This window comes from Pseudophryne corroboree, chromosome 11 (genome assembly GCF_028390025.1).
Source record: "Pseudophryne corroboree isolate aPseCor3 chromosome 11, aPseCor3.hap2, whole genome shotgun sequence".
Classification (NCBI taxonomy): domain Eukaryota; kingdom Metazoa; phylum Chordata; class Amphibia; order Anura; family Myobatrachidae; genus Pseudophryne; species Pseudophryne corroboree.
In genome coordinates, this window is record NC_086454.1 from 154,785,380 (window position 1) to 154,804,356 (window position 18,977).

At 46.6% G+C, this 18,977-nt stretch overlaps 1 protein-coding gene across 1 annotated transcript in view; it reads left to right on the forward strand.

The window, feature by feature from the left end:
• Positions 1-12,570, forward strand: part of LOC134970049 (mRNA decay activator protein ZFP36L2-like) — a 34,364-nt gene extending 21,794 nt beyond the window's left edge. The window contains exon 2 of the mRNA XM_063946153.1: positions 11,657-12,570. Within this exon, the coding sequence (XP_063802223.1) occupies positions 11,657-12,430 (774 nt within the window). The 3' untranslated portion in view covers positions 12,431-12,570. The remainder of the gene's footprint in view (positions 1-11,656) is intronic.
• The last annotated feature ends 6,407 nt before the right edge of the window (positions 12,571-18,977 follow it).

Consider the following 18,977-nt stretch of genomic DNA (forward strand, 5'->3'; position numbering starts at 1 on the left):
AGAAGGCCTCTCGGACCTCGTTTCCACAGCTACGGCAGGTAAATCAAATTTTTTGCCTTGTATTCCCTCACGATCTAAAAGCGCCTCATTATCAAATGCAGTCCTTTCGTTCAAATAAAAGCAAAAGAGTACGTGGATCGTCCTTTTTTGACAGGGGTAAGGGCAGAGGAAAAAAGCTACACAGCTAGTTCCCAGGAACAGAAGTCCTCCCCGGCCTCTGCAAATTCCACCGCATGACGCTGGGGCTCCCATAAGGGAGTCCGCTCCAGTGGGGGCACGTCTTTGACTTTTCAGCCACATCTGGGTTCACTCACAGGTGGATCCCTGGGCAATAGAAATTGTTTCCCAGGGATACAAGCTGGAATTCGAAGAGGTGCCTCCTCGCTGGTTTTTCAAATCGGTGCTACCAACTTCTCATCTGGAAAGGGAGATAGTGTTACGTGCTATTCACAAATTGTGTCTTCAACAAGTGGTGGCCGAGGTTCCCCTGCATCAGAGAGGGAACGGGCACTACTCAACTCTGTTTGTGGTCCCGAAACCGGACGGTTCGGTCAGACCCATTTTGAATTTAAAATCCCTGAACCTTTACTTAAAACGGTTCAAGTTCAAGATGGAATCTTTCAGAGCGGTCATCGCCAGCCTCGAAGGAGGGGATTTTATAGTATCTCTGGACATAAAGGATGCATGCCTGCATGTTCCCATATATCCTCCTCATCAGGTGTACCTGAGATTTGCGGTACAGGATTGTTATTACCAATTTCAGACGTTGCCGTTTGGGCTTTCCACGGCCCCGAGAATTTTCACCAAGGTAATGGCGGAAATGATGGTGCTCCTGGGCAAGCAGGGTGTCCCAATTATCCCGTACTTGGACGATCTCCTCATAAAAGCGAGATCAAGGGAGAAGTTGCTGAACAGCGTATCCCTTTCACTGAAGGTGTTACAGCGACACGGCTGGATTCTCAATATTCCAAAGTCGCAGCTGAATCCTACGACTCGCCTGACCTTCTTAGGCATGATTCTGGACACAGACCAGAAAAGGGTTTTTCTTCCGATAGAAAAAGCACAGGAACTCATGACTCTAGTCAAGAACCTGTTGAAGCCGAAACAAGTGTCAGTACATCATTGCACTCAAGTCCCGGCAGGTTCCATGCAAGGACTTTCCAATGGGACCTATTGGACAAATGGTCCGTGTCACATCTGCACATGCATCAGCGGATCACCCTATCCCCCAGGGCCAGGGTATCTATCCTGTGGTGGTTGCAGAGTGCTCACCTTCTAGAGGGCCGCAGGTTCGGTATTCAGGATTGGATCCTGGTGACAACGGACGCGAGCCTCCGAGGTTGGGGAGCAGTCACACAGGGAAGAAATTTCCAAGGCCTTTGGTCAAGTCAAGAGACTTGTCTTCACATCAACATCCTGGAACTAAGGGCCATATACAACGCCCTGCGTCAAGCGGAGACCTTACTTCGCGACCGACCAGTTCTGATCCATTCGGACAATGTCACCGCAGTAGCTCATGTAAACCACCAAGGCGGTACAAGGAATAGAGTGGCGATGGCGGAAGCCACCAGAATTCTTCGCTGGGCGGAGAATCATGTAAGCGCATTGTCAGCAGTGTTCATTCCGGGAGTGGACAACTGGGAAGCAGACTTCCTCAGCAGACACTACCTGCATCCGGGAGAGTGGGGACTTCATCAGGAAGTCTTCGCACAGATTGCAAGTCGGTGGGGACTGCCCCAAATAGACATGATGGCGTCCCGTCTCAACAAAAAGCTACAAAGGTATTGCGCCAGGTCAAGAGACCCTCAGGCGGTAGCTGTGGATGCCCTAGTGACACCGTGGGTGTTCCAGTCGGTCTATGTATTTCCTCCTCTTCCTCTCATACCCAAGGTGTTGAGAATTATAAGAAAAAGAGGAGTGAGAACAATACTCATTGTTCCAGATTAGCCATGAAGGACCTGGTATCCGGATCTGCAGGAAATGCTCACAGAAGATCCATGGCCTCTTCCTCTAAGACAGGACCTGTTGCAACAGGTTCCCTGTCTGTTCCAAGACTTGCTGCATTTGACGGCATGGCGGTTGAATGCCGGATCCTAGCGGAAAAAGGTATTCAGGATGAGGTCATTCCTACGCTAATAAAGGCTAGGAAAGACGTGACATCTAAACATTATCACCGAATATGGAGAAAATATGTTTCTTGGTGTGAGGCCAGGAATGCTCCTACGGAAGCATTCCATCTAGGCCGGTTACTTCACTTCCTATAAACTGGAGTGAATTTGGGCCTAAAATTAGTCTCCATTAAAGTTCAGATTTCGGCCTTATCCATTTTTCTTTCAAAAGGAATTGGCCTCTCTACCTGAAGTACAGAGTTTTGTGAAGGGAGTACTGCATATTCAGCCTCCTTTTGTACCTCCGGTGGCGCCTTGGGACCTTAACGTGGTGTTACGGTTCCTTAAGTCACATTGGTTTGAACCACTTAAAACAGTGGAGTTGATATATCTCACTTGGAAGGTGGTCATGTTGTTGGCCTTGGCTTCGGCTAGGCGAGTTTCGGAATTAGCGGCTTTATCACGTAAAAGCCCCTATCTGGTTTTCCATATGGATAGAGCGGAATTGCGGACCCGTCCTCAATTCCTACCTAAGGTGGTCTCATCCTTTCATATGAACCAACCTGTGGTCGTGCCTGTGGCTACACGTGGAGGATTCCGAGTCCCTTGATGTGGTCAGGGCTTTGAAGATTTACGTGGCCAGAACGGCTAGGATCAGAAAAACAGAAGCACTGTTTGTCCTGTATGCAGCCAACAAGGTTGGTGGCCCTGCTTCAAAGCAGACTATTGCTCGCTGGATCTGTAATACGATTCAGCAGGCGCTTTCTACGGCAGGATTGCCGTTACCAAAATCTGTTAAGGCCCATTCCACTAGGAAGGTGGGCTCGTCTTGGGCGGCTGCCCGAGGGGTCTCTGCACTACAGCTGTGCCGAGCTGCTACTTGGTCGGGGTCAAACACCTTTGCAAAGTTCTAAAAGTTTGATACCCTGGCTGAGGAGGACCTCCTGTTTGCTCAATCGGTGCTGCAGAGTCATCCGCACTCTCCTGCCCGTTTGGGAGCTTTGGTATAATCCCCATGGTCCTTACGGAGTCCCAGCATCCTCTAGGACGTTAGAAAATAAGATTTTAAACCTACCGGTAACATTTTTTTCTCATAGTCCGTAGAGGATGCTGGGCGCCCGTCCCAAGTGCGGACTACTTCTGCAAGACTTGTATATAGTTATTGCTTTCATAAGGGTTGTGTTATAGTTTCGTCGGTTTTGGACAGATATGTTGTGGTTTCATACTGTTAACTAGATAGTATATCACAGGTTATACGGTGTGATTGGTATGAATCTTGCCCTTAGATTAACAAAAAAACCTTTCCTCGTACTGTCCGTCTCCTCTGGGCACAGTTTCTCTAACTGAGGTCTGGAGGAGGGGCATAGAGGGAGGAGCCAGTGCACACCCATACCTAAAGTCTCTTAAAGTGCCCATGTCTCCTGCGGAGCCTGTCTATCCCCATGGTCCTTACGGAGTCCCAGCATCCTCTACGGACTGTGAGAAAAAGATTTACCGGTAGGTTTAAAATCTTATTTCTCTGACGTCCTAGTGGATGCTGGGAACTCCGTAAGGACCATGGGGAATAGCGGGCTCCGAAGGAGGCTGGGCACTCTAGAAAGATTTGACTACCTGGTGTGCACTGGCTCCTCCCACTATGACCCTCCTCCAAGCCTCAGTTAGATTTTGTGCCCGGCCGAGGTTGGATGCACACTAGGGGCTCTCCTGAGCCTTTAGAAAGAAAGATAGAATTAGGTTTTTTATTTTCAGTGAGACCTGCTGGCAACAGGCTCACTGCAGCGAGGGACTAAGGGGAGAAGAAGCGAACCTGCCTACTTGCAGCCAGCTTGGGCTTCTTAGGCTACTGGACACCATTAGCTCCAGAGGGATCGACCGCAGGCCCAGCCTTGGTGTTCGGTCCCGGAGCCGCGCCGCCATCCCCCTTACAGAGCCAGAAGCAAGAAGAGGTCCGGAAAATCGGCGGCAGAAGACATCAGTCTTCACCAAGGTAGCGCACAGCACTGCAGCTGTGCGCCATTGCTCCTCACACACACTTCACACTCCGGTCACTGAGGGTGCAGGGCGCTGGTGGGGGGCGCCCTGAGAAGCAATAATAACACCTTGGCTGGCAAAAATACCACAATATATAGCCCCAGAGGCTATATATGTGGAAAATACCCCTGCCAGAATATAGGAAAAAGCGGGAGAGTAGTCCGGAAAAGGGGCGGAGCTATCTCCCTCAGAACACTGGCGCCATTTCTCCTTCACAGATCCGCAGGAAGGAAGCTCCCTGGCTCTCCCCTGCAGTCTACACTACAGAAAAGGGTAAAAAAGAGAGGGGGGGCACTGAATTTAGGCGCAGTATACAATTTATATAGAAAAAGCAGCTATAGGGGACATAACTCAGTCCCTGCATTATATAGCGCTCTGGTGTGTGCTGGCATACTCTCACTGTCCCCCCAAAGGGCTTTTGTGGGTCCTGTCCTCTGTTGGAGCATTCCCTGTGTGTGCGGTGTGTCGGTACGGCTGTGTCGACATGTTTGAGGATTATGATGTGGAGACGGAGCAGATGCCTTTAGAAGGGATGTCTGCCCCTGCGGGGCAGACACCTGAGTGGTTGAGCTTATGGAAAGAAATGAGTGCACGTATAGACTCCTTACATAAGAAATTTGACGACATGCCAAATGTGGGACAGCCGACTTCTCAGCTCGTGCCTGTCCAGGCGTCGCACAGGTCATCAGGGGCTCTAAAACGCCCGCTACCTCAGACCGCAGACCCAGATGTCGACACTGATACTGACACCAGTGTCGACGACTGAGTCTAACCTGATGCCCACTAAGGCCATTCACTGCATGATTGAGGCAATGAAAGAGGTGTTACACATTTCTGATATAAATACAGGTACCACTAAAAAGGGTATTATGTTTGGGGAGAAAAAACTACCTGTAGTTTTTCCCCCATCAGATGAATTAAATGAAGTGTGTGAAGAAGCGTGGGCTTTCCCTGATAAAAAATTGGTAATTCCTAAGAAGGTACTAATGGCGTTCCCTTTCCCGCCAGAGGATAGGTCACGTTGGGAAACACCTCTTAGGGTGGATAAAGCGCTCACACGTTTGTCTAAAAAGGTGGCACTACCATCTCCGGATACGGCCGCCCTCAAGGAACCTGCTGATAGAAAGCAGGAGGCGATCCTGAAGTCTGTATATACACACTCAGGCATTATACTTAGGCCAGCTATTGCGTCAGCTTGGATGTGCAGTGCTGCCGCTGCGTGGTCAGATAAACTGTCAGAAAATATTGACACATTAGACAGACACGATCCTGCTAACCATAGACCATATCAAAGACTCAGTCTTATATATGAGAGATGCACAGAGGGAAATCTGCCGACTGGCATCAAAAGTAAGTGCATTGTCCATTTCTGCTAGGAGAGGCTTATGGACTCGCCAGTGGACAGGAGATGCAGATTCTAAAAGGCACATGGAAGTTTTGCCATATAAGGGTGAGGAATTATTTGGGGATGGTCTCTCGGACCTAGTTTCCACAGCAACGTCTGGGAAGTCAGCATTTTTACCCCATGTCCCCTCACAGCCTAAGAAGGCGCCGTTTTATCAGGTTCAGTCCTTTCGGACCCAGAAAAACAGGCGTGGAAAAGGCGGGTCTTTTCTGTCCAGAGGCAGAGGTAGGGGAAAGGCTGCAACAAACAGCAGGTTCCCAGGAGCAAAAGTCCTCCCCCGCTTCTTCTTCCAAGTCCGCCGCATGACGGTGGGGCTCCACAGGCGGAGCCAGGTACGGTGGGGGGCCGCCTCAAGAATTTCAGCGATCAGTGGGCTCGCTCACAGGTGGATCCCTGGATCCTTCAAATAGTATCTCAGGGGTACAAACTGGAATTCGAGGCGTCTCCACCCCACCGGTTCCTAAAATCTGCCTTGCCGATTGCTTCCTCAGACAGGGAGGCGGTGCTAGCGGCAATTCACAAGCTGTATTCCCAGCAGGTGATAATCAAGGTACCCCTACTTCAACAAGGGGTTACTATTCCACACTATTTGTGGTACCGAAACCGGACGGTTCGGTGAGACCCATTTTAAATTTGAAATCCTTGAACACATACATAAAAAGATTCAAGTTCAAGATGGAATCGCTCAGGGCGGTTATTGCAAGCCTGGACGAGGGGGATTACATGGTATCCCTGGACATCAAGGATGCTTACTTGCATGTCCCCATTTACCATCCTCACCAGGAGTACCTCAGATTTGTGGTACAGGATTGCCATTACCAATTCCAGACGCTGACGTTTGGACTGTCCACGGCACCGAGGGTATTTACCAAGGTTATGGCGGAAATGATGATACTCCTTCGAAAAAAGGGAGTTTTAATTATCCCGTACTTGGACGATCTCCTAATAAAAGCGAGGTCCAAGGAACAGTTGGTGGGAGTAGCACTATCTCAGGAGGTGCTGCACCAGCACGGCTGGATTCTGAATATCCCAAAGTCACAGCTGGTTCCGACGACACGGCTACTGTTCCTGGGTATGATTCTGGATACAGTCCAGAAAAGTGTTTCTCCCGGAGGAGAAAGCCAGGGAGTTGTCATCTCTAGTCAGAGACCTCCTGAAACCAAAACAGGTATCGGTGCATCGCTGCACGCGGGTCCTGGGAAAGATGGTGGCTTCTTACGAAGCAATTCCCTTCGGCAGGTTCCATGCCAGAATCTTTCAGTGGGACCTGTTGGACCAGTGGTCCGGATCGCATCTTCAGATGCATCGCTTAATAACCCTGTCTCCAAGAACCAGGGTGTCTCTACTGTGGTGGCTGCAGAGTGCCCATCTTCTAGAGGGCCGCAGGTTCGGCATACAGGACTGGGTCCTGGTGACCACGGATGCCAGCCTTCGAGGCTGGGGTGCAGTCACACAGGGAAGAAACTTCCAAGGACTATGGTCGAGTCAGGAGACTTCCCTTCACATATTCTGGAACTAAGGGCCATCTACAATGCCCTAAGTCAAGCAAAATCCCTGCTCCTACACCAGCCGGTGCTGATCCAGTCAGACAACATCACGGCAGTCGCCCATGTAAATCGACAGGGAGGCACAAGAAGCAGGATGGCTATGGCAGAAGCCACAAGAATTCTCCGATGGGCGGAGAATCATGTACTAGCACTGTCAGCAGTGTTCATTCCGGGAGTGGACAACTGGGAAGCAGACTTCCTCAGCAGACACGACCTCCACCCGGGAGAGTGGGGACTTCATCCAGAAGTTTTCCAGATGCTGGTAAACCGTTGGGAAAAACCACAGGTGGACATGATGGCGTCCCGCCTCAACAAAAAGTTAAAAAGATATTGCGCCAGGTCAAGGGACCCTCAGGCGATAGCTGTGGACGCTCTGGTGACACCGTGGGTGTACCAGTCGGTTTATGTGTTCCCTCCTCTGCCTCTCATACCAAAGGTATTGCGAATAATAAGAAAGCGAGGAGTAAACACAATTCTCGTGGTACCGGATTGGCCAAGACGAGCGTGGTACCCGGAACTTCAAGAGATGCTCTCAGAGGACCCGTGGCCTCTACCGCTCAGACAGGACCTGCTACAGCAGGGGCCCTGTCTGTTCCAAGACTTACCGCGGCTGCGTTTGACGGCATGGCGGTTGAACACCGGATCCTGAAGGAAAAGGGTTTTCCGGAAGAAGTCATTCCTACGCTTATTAAGGCCAGGAAAGATGTTACAGCAAAGCATTATCACCGCATATGGCGGAAATATGTTGCATGGTGCGAGGCAAAAAAGGCCCCAAAAGAGGAATTTCAGCTGGGTCGATTTCTGCATTTCCTGCAAGCAGGAGTGAATATGGGCCTAAAGCTAGGCTCCATTAAAGTACAGATCTCGGCTCTGTCGATTTTCTTTCAAAAAGAACTAGCTTCAGTACCTGAAGTTCAGACATTTGTGAAAGGAGTGCTGCATATTCAGCCCCCGTTTGTGCCCCCTGTGGCACCTTGGGATCTCAACGTGGTGTTGAGTTTCTTAAAATCACATTGGTTTGAGCCACTAAAAATCGTGGATCTAAAATATCTCACGTGGAAAGTGGTCATGTTATTGGCCTTGGCTTCAGCCAGGCGAGTGTCAGAATTGGCGGCTTTATCATGTAAAAGCCCTTATCTGATTTTCCATATGGATAGGGCAGAATTGAGGACTCGTCCCCAGTTTCTACCTAAGGTGGTGTCAGCATTTCACCTGAACCAGCCTATTGTGGTGCCTGCGGCTACTAAGGATTTGGAGGACTCCAAGTTGCTAGACGTTGTCGGGGCCCTGAAAATGTTTCCAGGATGGCTGGAGTCAGAAAATCTGACTCGCTGTTTATCCTGTATGCACCCAACAAGCTGGGTGCTCCTGCTTCCAAGCAGACTATTGCTCGCTGAATTTGTAGTACAATTCAGCTTGCACATTCTGTGGCAGGCCTGCCACAGCCAAAATCTGTAAATGCCCATTCCACAAGGAAAGTGGGCTCATCTTGGGCGGCTGCCCGAGGGGTCTCGGCTTTACAACTTTGCCGAGCAGCTACTTGGTCAGGGGCAAACACGTTTGCAAAATTCTACAAATTTGATACCCTGGCTGAGGAGGACCTGGAGTTCTCTCATTCGGTGCTGCAGAGTCATCCGCACTCCCGCCCGTTTGGGAGCTTTGGTATAATCCCCATGGTCCTTACGGAGTTCCCAGCATCCGCTAGGACGTCAGAGAAAATTAAGAATTTACTCACCGGTAATTCTATTTCTCGTAGTCCGTAGTGGATGCTGGGCGCCCATCCCAAGTGCGGATTGTCTGCAATACTTGTAAATAGTTATTGTTAACTAAAGGGTTATTGTTGAGCCATCTGAGAGGCTCAGTTTTTCATACTGTCAAACTGGATATAGTATCACGAGTTGTACAGTGTGGCTGGTATGAGTCTTACCCGGGATTCAAAATCCTTCCTTATTATGTCAGCTCGTCCGGGCACAGTGTCCTAACTGAGGCTTGGAGGAGGGTCATAGTGGGAGGAGCCAGTGCACACCAGGTAGTCATAAATCTTTCTAGAGTGCCCAGCCTCCTTCGGAGCCCGCTATTCCCCATGGTCCTTACGGAGTTCCCAGCATCCACTACGGACTACGAGAAATAGAATTACCGGTGAGTAAATTCTTATTTTTTGTTCATACTGTTAACTGGTTGGGTATATTCCAGTTTATATGGTGTGGGCTGGTTTGAATCTTAGAAAAGTGTATGGTTCTTGTGTAGTACAGGAGCCAAAAAAGAAAGACTGTCTCTTCTGGGGCACACTTTTATTGAAAATTATGTGGTCTTGTAATACTTAAAATATAACTTTTATTAGTAACCCTCTTAAAAAAAAAAAAAAAAAAAAAAAAAAATGGCTGAGGCAAAGGAGAAAATAATACTAATAGCAACAATTATCATAAAGTTGTCTAACCAAATAGACATCAAATTTGGTGATACATAATTTCGCCCAAAGAGCTGTCATGTCAAACTTGTATCACCAAATTTGATGTCTCTTTGGATAGCAACAATCATAAAGTTGTCTATCATTAGTATTTTCTCCTTTGCCTCAGCCATTTTTTTTTTAAGAGGGTTACTAATAAAAGTTATATTAAGTATTACAAGACCACATAATTTTCAATAAAAGTGTGCCCCAGAAGAGACGCATAGTCTCTCTTCTTTTTTGGCTCCTGTACTACACAAGAACCATACACTTTTCTTTGACTAGTTTACAGAACTATTTCTGGGAGCACCGCCAACCCAGTGCCGAATACCAATTTGTTTGATATATGGCCATATGTTGGTTTATTTTAGAGCTATAGCTTTAACTGATATCATCTAAAGTACCAAGCATTTAGATTGAGTGATCCTGTGCAGACCCTTTTAGTGTACTGGTATGAATCTTGCCCTTAGATTAACAAAAAAATCCTTTCCTCGTACGGTCGGTCTCCTCTGGGCACAGTTCCCTAGACGGAGTCTGGTAGGAGGGGCATAGAGGAGGAGCCAGCCCACACTATCAATTTCTTAGTGCCCATGGCTCCTAGTGGAACCGTCTATAACCCAAGGTACTAAATGGATCCCCAGTATCCTCCACGGACTACGAGAAAAGGATTTACTAAAATCCCTATTTTCTGTCTGTTACTTGGGGCAGATCTAGGAGTTAAGGTGTCCCTAGCCTAGGCATAACAGTAATGGCTGCCCCCTCTTCCCAATTTTCATTTTATAAGCCCTCCTTTAATTTGTAACTTGTATAACAGAGCCCTAAACTGACATTTTTGTTAATTTTATAATTGTATACATGACATAGGACAAGTTACAGGTGCAGTATATGCAGGTTTTATCTGTCCGTTTTCAAGCTGGCATATGGTACAATAAATTATTGCTGCATTGTGTTGTTGTTTTTTTTTTTTTTTTTTTTTTTTTTTTGCCTAGGTGAAAAATGGCATTTTGCTACAGTCACAGCATAGCTAGGTACAAGTATAGTCCCCATATAATGTCACGGTACAGTAACTGTACAGTTACAGCATAGTAAGACATGTAACCGACAGTACAAGTACAGTCACAGCAATAGCAGAGACTGTTTTTCACCTAGGTGAAACATTAGGCAGGCGCAAAAAACGCACGGCTCCGAGAATCCACACATTTCTGCACCTGTGAAATTGCATACTGTTTTTTTTTTTTTTTTTTTTTTTAATGCATTTTTCACCAATGCCCTTTTACTATGAAGGAAAAAAAAGCATTGGTAAAAAAAAATGCCTCAAACAGGTGAAAACGGCCTGTAATTGAATACGCAGGGGGGTAAATTTGCAAATGCTGGAGCATATTGAAAACCCCCTAAAAGTTTAGTATTTACTGGTACATTTTGTATAGTCCATACTAAAACAAGCATCTAGGTGCTGGGATGTAACACTGAGCACCCACATGAGCCCATCCTTGTAATTCTGAAGAACCTCTAGCTACTGTGCATGTGTGGTCTGCTGACCATGCATATACAGCGACTGTTGCTTGGGCCCTCTGCTTTCTAAGTCTACAATCTGTAGCCCATAGGCCAGAAGTTCTCAAATACAGTCTTCAAGGCACCCCACTGGTCCAGGTTTTAGGTAGATCTATGGCTAAGCACAGATGGTTAAATCAAATTGACTGAGGTACTAATTAAGTGACTTGTGGCCAAGCATGGATAAACTTTAAAACCTGGACCATGTTTTGAGAACCTGCCACAGGTTGTAACAGGCTAACTCCATCTTTAGATATTGTTGGGTGGTGCAGCACTAGGCTGATGCAATACAGCCAGAGCAGAAATCGCCAGAAGGGCTTTACCACCTCTATGGTGACTAACAATGCAATTTTCTGCACAGAAAACTATAAAACTTGTGACACTGTGACGATATCGCTTCGGTTTTATATTGCTACATTCCCTATCAATACAATATATTGACTGCATATATCATTCTAAAAAGCTGCGGCAGTTTAAAAAAAATAAATAAAAATAACCCATCTGTCAAACACTACCTGGGTTTTTTCTTTCCATGTCATGTTTAACCACTCTTCATTATACTTGACAGATGATCACAAGCAATCTGGATATCTTCTCTTCAATCAGTCCACCTTTGGATGAAACCACACTTGTTTCTTCCTGTGCTGCACCACCCAAGGTTACAGGACTGTCCTCCTTACGATACAAGACTGAGCTCTGCAACAGATATACAGAAAGTGGCTTCTGCCCTTACAAAAATAACTGCCAATTTGCCCATGGCCTGAGTGACCTCCGCCCACCATTTCAGCACCCAAAATACAAGACTGAGTTATGTCGTTCCTTCCATTTGCTTGGCACCTGCAACTATGGCCAGCGCTGTCTGTTTATACATGGTGATGGTGAGCGGAGGGAAATACCTGACACAATCCGACTTCGGCAACGACGTTTAGCGCCTTTTCACAGCAAAAAGCAATGTCGTCTCTTGCGCTCCCCTTTCGGCTGCCCTTATGGTTTGAATTGTCTATTTCAGCACCCACGGGCTGTTCGCGATGTCTGCCGTCACTTTGCTGCACTTGGTGTCTGTCCATATGGTGTCCACTGTCTCTTTAAGCACACCCCACCTCCAGACCGCTGGGGAGTGGGAAGCAATGCTGGAAGTGGGTCCATTTCTCCTTCTGAAACAGATACTGATGCTGGGAATGATCTTTTCAGTGACTCCTCGGCTAACAATGCTTTTAACTTTTCAAGTCTGCTCTTACCACTTGCCCTTCGTCTACAGATCCTGGGAGAAGAGGACCTATCTGTGAGGAGTCCTCCACACTTTACAGAGGATGAAAGCTCCCAGGGACTAGACTCTTCTTGACAAGCTACTAGATACATGTATCATATGGTGGCACTTCTAACCTGACTTTGTTCAGGGTCTGTTTTTAAATGGAAGAGCTAATTGCTTTAATGAATGCCAATATGGCTCTTATGTAAATAAATGTTTAAATTATTCCTTTATCCCTATATGTAATTTTAATATTTCTAATGGACCTTGATTAGGTGTTTTTATTGGACAAGATGTGTTTATATCACTAATTAAAACCAGTTTCTAGTAAACATTGTGTACTTTTTTAACTTTAAAAAGTTCATCTCTGTTCCTGCTCTCGAGACTGATTTGTTCAAGCAATGTGACCTGTGTCCAGCACTCCCCCTGCTGGAGTACGCATTGTATCCTGCGTACACACTATACAATATTGCAACGAACCAGCTGCTATCAGATGGATTGTATGCAATATTGCATAGTGTGTACAGATTTTACGTTTCCCTTCCTTCATGGTCACAGGGATGCACCATACCATGCGGTAAAAAATAGAAGCACCAGTTGAGATGGAACCTGTAATTCAGCCCATGTCCAAAAGGCTGAAAGACCTACCAACCTAAGTCCTACAGTTAGGGTTGTACTAAAGTTACTTGAATTAATAAACTGGGTAGATCGTAGAGTATATATTTTCACCTCCTGTTATAGAGGCTTTAGGAGGTTTGGTGCCCCTTCACAAGATACAGATGTATCTTTCTCATTGCACCTGGCTTGCTGTGATGTGTGGGCACATGCAAATAATGATACCCACTATTTATAGGCTCTGCATTGTTTGGGTGTGACTACTTGCTCCCAGGCACACTAAATTGCTGCCGCAATACGTGCATGTACATAACTGCTGAGGATTGCTACATCTATGTGACATTACTTTCCTAGCAGAAAGAAATTAGAACACTGGTGTAAAACTCGGTCTAAGGAAATATTGCAGCATGCTGAGTGGTACAAAGATTTAGGTGGACATTTACTAAGCAGTGATAAGAGCGGAGACGTGAGCAAATTGAGAGGTTGCCCATGGCAACCAATCAGCGGTGAAGTAACATCTATAAATTTGCGTACTACAAAATTATGCAGAGCTGCTGATTACATGTTGCCTCATCAACCAATCAGCAGCTCTGCATAATTTTATAGTATGCAAATTTATAGATTACAGAGGTGAGTGTGCGGTCAACGGCTGCCGGTATAGGGATGGTTAGGCCCTAAAAAAAAAAGTGGATCTAGGATAAGAATATATACTAACAACAATTGGACTCGCACACTCCTGCAGGATCCTCCTAAGTGCTATCATCTGGATACCCTGGACATACACCCCTGCTGCTACTGGATCTCGGTTTGCAATTGGAGAACCAAGGGGACTTTGTACTAAGAAACCGGGTAATATCCACAATTTAATTGCATTGAGGAATGAGTCCTAGTCGGAAATAAGTAATATTTGTTTAATGGGGATATATTGCTGTGCGTATTCGCAAGCATAGCGACTCATCAGTGTGGCGTTTGGATGTTCTCTCTATGTAATATTTTTGACTTCGACAGATTCGGCACCAACAGGCTAAAAGCTTTGACTGTTCCCAGGATGTTAGCGCTGCCTCCTCTATATCCCCGACTCCAGGCACTGGAGCTTAGTTTTGTTAACCAGTCCAATGCAGTAGCAGGTACGAGACGATAACAGTTAGTAGCCACATACACTACAGTCTCACGACAGGAGAAGGTAGCAGCAGCTAATGCCATACAAACCCAAAGAAGCTAAGTGCGTCAGGGTGGGTGCCCTGTGGAACCCAGTGTACCTCGCAGAAAGATTTAACAAAGGTAAGTTCTTACCATAAATCTCCTTTTCTGCTGCGGGGTACACTGGGGTTCCACAGGGATAACATCAGGGATGTCCTAAAGCAGTTCCTCATAGGAGGGAACGCACTGTAGCGGGCACAAGAACCCGGCGTCCAAAGGAGCCATCCTGGGAAGCGGAAGTATCAAAGGCATAGAACCTGATGAACATGTTCACTGAGGACCATGTAGCCGCCTTGCACAATTGTTCAAGGGTCAAACCACGGCGGGCCGCCCAAGAAGGTCCAACAGACCGAGTAGAATGGGCTTTGATGGTAGCAGGAGCTGGAAGGCCAGCCTGTACATAAGCATGTGCAATCACCATTCTAATCCATCTGGCCAAGGTCTGCTTATTAGCAGGCCAGCTGCGTTTGTGAAAACCAAAAAGAACAAAGAGAATCAGATTTCTTAAGCGAAGCTGTCTTCACATAAATACGGAGAGCCCGTACCACATCCAAAGACCGCTCTTTGGGGGGACAAACCAGGAGAGGTAAATGCCGGAACCACAATCTCCTGGTTAAGGTGGAAAGATGACACCACCATAGGCAGATAACCAGGGTGAGTTCTAAGAACCGCCTGGTCATGGTGAAAAATCAGAAAGGGTGACCGACAGGACAAGGTACCCAAGTCTGAAACCCGTCTAGCAGAGGCAATAGCCAGCAAGAACAAGACCTTAAGAGTAAGCCACTTCAGGTCCACAGATTCAAGAGGTTCAAACGGAGACGCTTGTAAGGCGTCCAGAACATTCAACAAATCCCAAGGAGCCACAGGCGGGACGTAGGGAGGTTAAATCTATAAAACACCCTGAGTAAATGTATGAACATCAGGCAGAGTCGCAATTTTTCTCTGAAACCATATCGGCAAGGCAGAAATATGAACCTTGAGGGAGGCCAGACGAAGGCCTAAGTCCATTGATTGTGTTGAGACGCCATTAGGTCTACATCTGGTAGGTCCCACTTGTTCACTAGGAGTTGAAAGACTTCCGGATGAAGACTCCACTCTCTGGTGTGTACGTCCTGACGACTGAGGAAGTCCGCTTTCCAGTTGAGGACTCCCAGAATGAACACTGCCGATATGGCTGGCAGATGGTGTTCTGCCCAACTAAGGATTATTGATACTTCCATCATTGCCATGTGGCTTCAAGTGCCGCCTTGATTTATGTACACCACCGTGGTGGCGTTGTCTGACTGTACGTGAACAGGCCTGTTCTGAACCAGAAGCAGGGCTAGACTCAACGCATTGAACACTGCTTGCAATTCTAGAATGTTTATTGGGAGGAGAGATTCCTCCCTGGTCCACCGACCCTGAAGAGAGTGTTTCTCTAACACCGTGCCCCAGCCCCGCAGACTGGCATCCGTCGTCAGAAGGACCCAGTTGGAGATCCAAAAGGGACGACCCCTGCTCAATTGCTGGTCCTGTAGCCACCAGCTCAGTGACAGATGGTCCTCCGGAGTCAAGGAGACCATGTGAGTCCTGATCCGGTGAGGCAGGCCATCCCACTCGGAGAGTATCAACTTCTGCAGAGGGCGTGAATGAAATTGAGCATACTCCACTATGTCAAAAGCCAATAGCAAACCGTAGGTATTGCTGATGCGACACTGCAATAGGTATATGCAGGTAAGCATCCTGTATGTCCAGGGATACCATATAGTCCTTGGGCTTCAAAGCCAGAACAATAGTGCGAAGAGTTTCCATACGGAATTTGGAAACTTTCACAAACTTGTTGAAAGATTTGAGGTTGAGAATGGGCCTGGAAGAACCATTCGGCTTCGGAACTAGGAACAGCGTTGAATAGTACCCCCTGCCTCTCTAGGCCAGGGGCACCGGCACTATCACTCCCGTGTCCAGGAGGAATTGCACCACCAGATGGAGAGTTTTTGCTTTCACCGGATCCGAAGGGACATTTGTCAAGCAAAACTGGCGAGGGGGACGTTTCTTGAAAGAGATGGCGTATCTATGAGCGATGACTTCCCTTACCCAGGTGTCCGAAGTGGTCTGTGACGATACCTGAGCAAACCGTAGAAGTCTGCCTCCCACCCTGGGATCCCCCAGAGGGAGGCCCGCCCCGTCATGCGGCAGGCTTGTCTGTTTTGGAAGAAGGCTGACAGGCAGACCAGGCACGTTTAAGATTGGGCTTAGTGGCTTTGGAAGTGCGAGCCTGTTTCGGGTAAGCCTGACCCTTTGCTTTACCTGGAGGTCGAAAGGAATTACCCTTAGCCTTCGGGGCCAAAGGTGTAGTACTAGGTAGACATGCAGTCTTAGCCGATGCTACGTCCGCTAAAATCTTATTGAGGTCTTCCCCAAAAAGTATGTTTCCCTTAAAAGGGATCACCTCCAAGGTCTTTTTAGAGTCCAGATCTACAGACCAGGACCGCAACCAGAGGATCCGACGAGCCAGAGCAGACGTAGTAGACGCTTTGGCCGCCAGGATACCTGCATCAGATGCTGCCTCCTGAATATAATGAGAGGCTGTAATAATGTATGAAAGACACTGTCTAGTATTATCAGGAAAATTAGACTGTAATTCCGCTTCAAGTTCCTGAACCCAGGCCTCAATAGCTTTAGCAGCCCAAGAGGCCGCAATAGTAGGCCTGTGCACAGCTCCAGCAAGAGTGTAAATAGACTTCAAGCAACCCTCCACATGCTTATCTGTCGGTTCCTTCAGAGGTGACAGTAGTGACAGGCAGAGCAGAGGACACCACCAGAAGTGCGACTTGTGAGTCCAGCGGCGGTGGTGTTTCCCAATTTTTACTTAACTCTGCAGCGAGGGGATAACGAGCTAGCATCTTTTTAGACGGGGAGAATTTCTTTCCTGGAGACTCCCAGGATTCCTGACGTATGTCAACTAAGTGGTAAGAGTGGGGCAAAACTAATTTATTAACCTTTTGATGCTTGAACTTCTCTGGTTTCTTAGAGGTAGCTGGCGGTTCTTCGTCATCATCAATTTAAAGAATCAGCCTGATAGCCTCCAAGAGGTCAGGAACATACACTTGTGTCATAGATCCACCATTAGAAGCATCTGCATCAGAGTCTGAAGGGTCAGTATATGCGCCATCTTCATCAGATGAAGTATCTGAAACGTGTGGATTGTGATGAAGTAATAGCCCGCTTAGATGACTTCTTGGTCTTATGTGGGCGAGGATTTTGCTTAGCCAAAGACTGATTTAATTGCTGTAACAGAGTTGACAGAGTATCTGCCCATGGCCTAATAAGAGTGATTTTAGCTTTCATACATTTAATCATTCATAACTATTTGTTGCAATGTCCTACAACTTAATAACAAGTATCAAATTAATCTACACATTAATCTGCTTGCTTTAATACCAAATATGACAGGTCTATCTTGCTTCGTTTTAATAATACACATACATGACATTACTCCATTATATAATTTTAAATCATTATGATGTCTGGCGCTTGATATTATTATAATTATGTGCTGTATGAAATAAGTGTTGAATCCATCTCTGTGGCATGTCCGTGTAAATGCGTGTGTTACCATATATTGCTGTGCTCTCTGTGCGTATTTGCAAGCATAGTGACTTTTATATGTGTGGAGTCTGTATGTTCTTTCTATGTAATATTTTTGACTTCAAACAATAGTGTGACTGCAAGCAGAGTACACACGGAGGAATTAAGAGATATATGGTGACTGTAATACACAGAGAAAAATACCACAAGAGTATATCCTGTAAAACACTATATTATATGAGAACCCTGATGCACCTTCAGGGTACAGAATATAGGGTGATAATGTCTATATTATCTTAAAACACAAAGCTATACCTCTTGATACACTTTTACCGTTGAGCCGCTATGGTCGCTAGAGTGGATACACGTGCTACGCACTTTGTACGCTATTTGCGTACAGAATCCTGCACGTGGTACGCACTTGGCGTACACACGCCGCGCTGAGTTTACAGAGTACACACAGCGAGCGCACACACAATGGATAACCTTTAAATCTTGTTAATGATACAATGTAATGATATGCTTACACTTTAAACCCTTAACAGCAAAGTACTGTAATGATGTTATACTTTAAACCTTAAGTAGCGCTGACGGTATAAAGTACCCGCAGTGCGTACACCTTACCGATACCAATACACCTTATACAGATAAATACACTTTAAAGCCCTTGCAGGAAAGTGAAGACACCACACTGATTTGTAGTTGAAACCGCAGGGTTCTAAGGCCACCGTGGATTTGTTCCAAAAGATAAAACAATACAAATCATACACTACAGGCTAACAAGTAAATCTAAACAGAATAATGGCTACAGAGAATGTACATACGTGAGAATGTTCGCAAGCGCAGTCCGGTCCTCCGCCATCTGATAGATAGCGTTGTGAGCCTTCTGTCTGACTAAGCCTGCTGTAGGCTCTCTTTATTCACTTCATCCAAAACATAACACAATGGATACTGTAATCTCTTTGTCCATTGGACACAGGGATGGTCATTTACATTACAGGAGAGGTCATAGGTGGATTTGAATAGGTGGGCGATGTCTTTCCCCAACTGCTCTTATGGGTGGTCTCCTCTGGATTCCCCCCGCATACATAATATACAGTAAACACAGTTAATGTTCATATTCTACTTTTGCACATAACTATACGCAGGAACAAGCGATCTTTCTCAAACCAACACCAGAATGTTTCCCTTAAAATACCCTACAGCTGGATACCAAACACCACCTTGTAACCTTGTTCTGTCCCCTCCTATCCTGTAA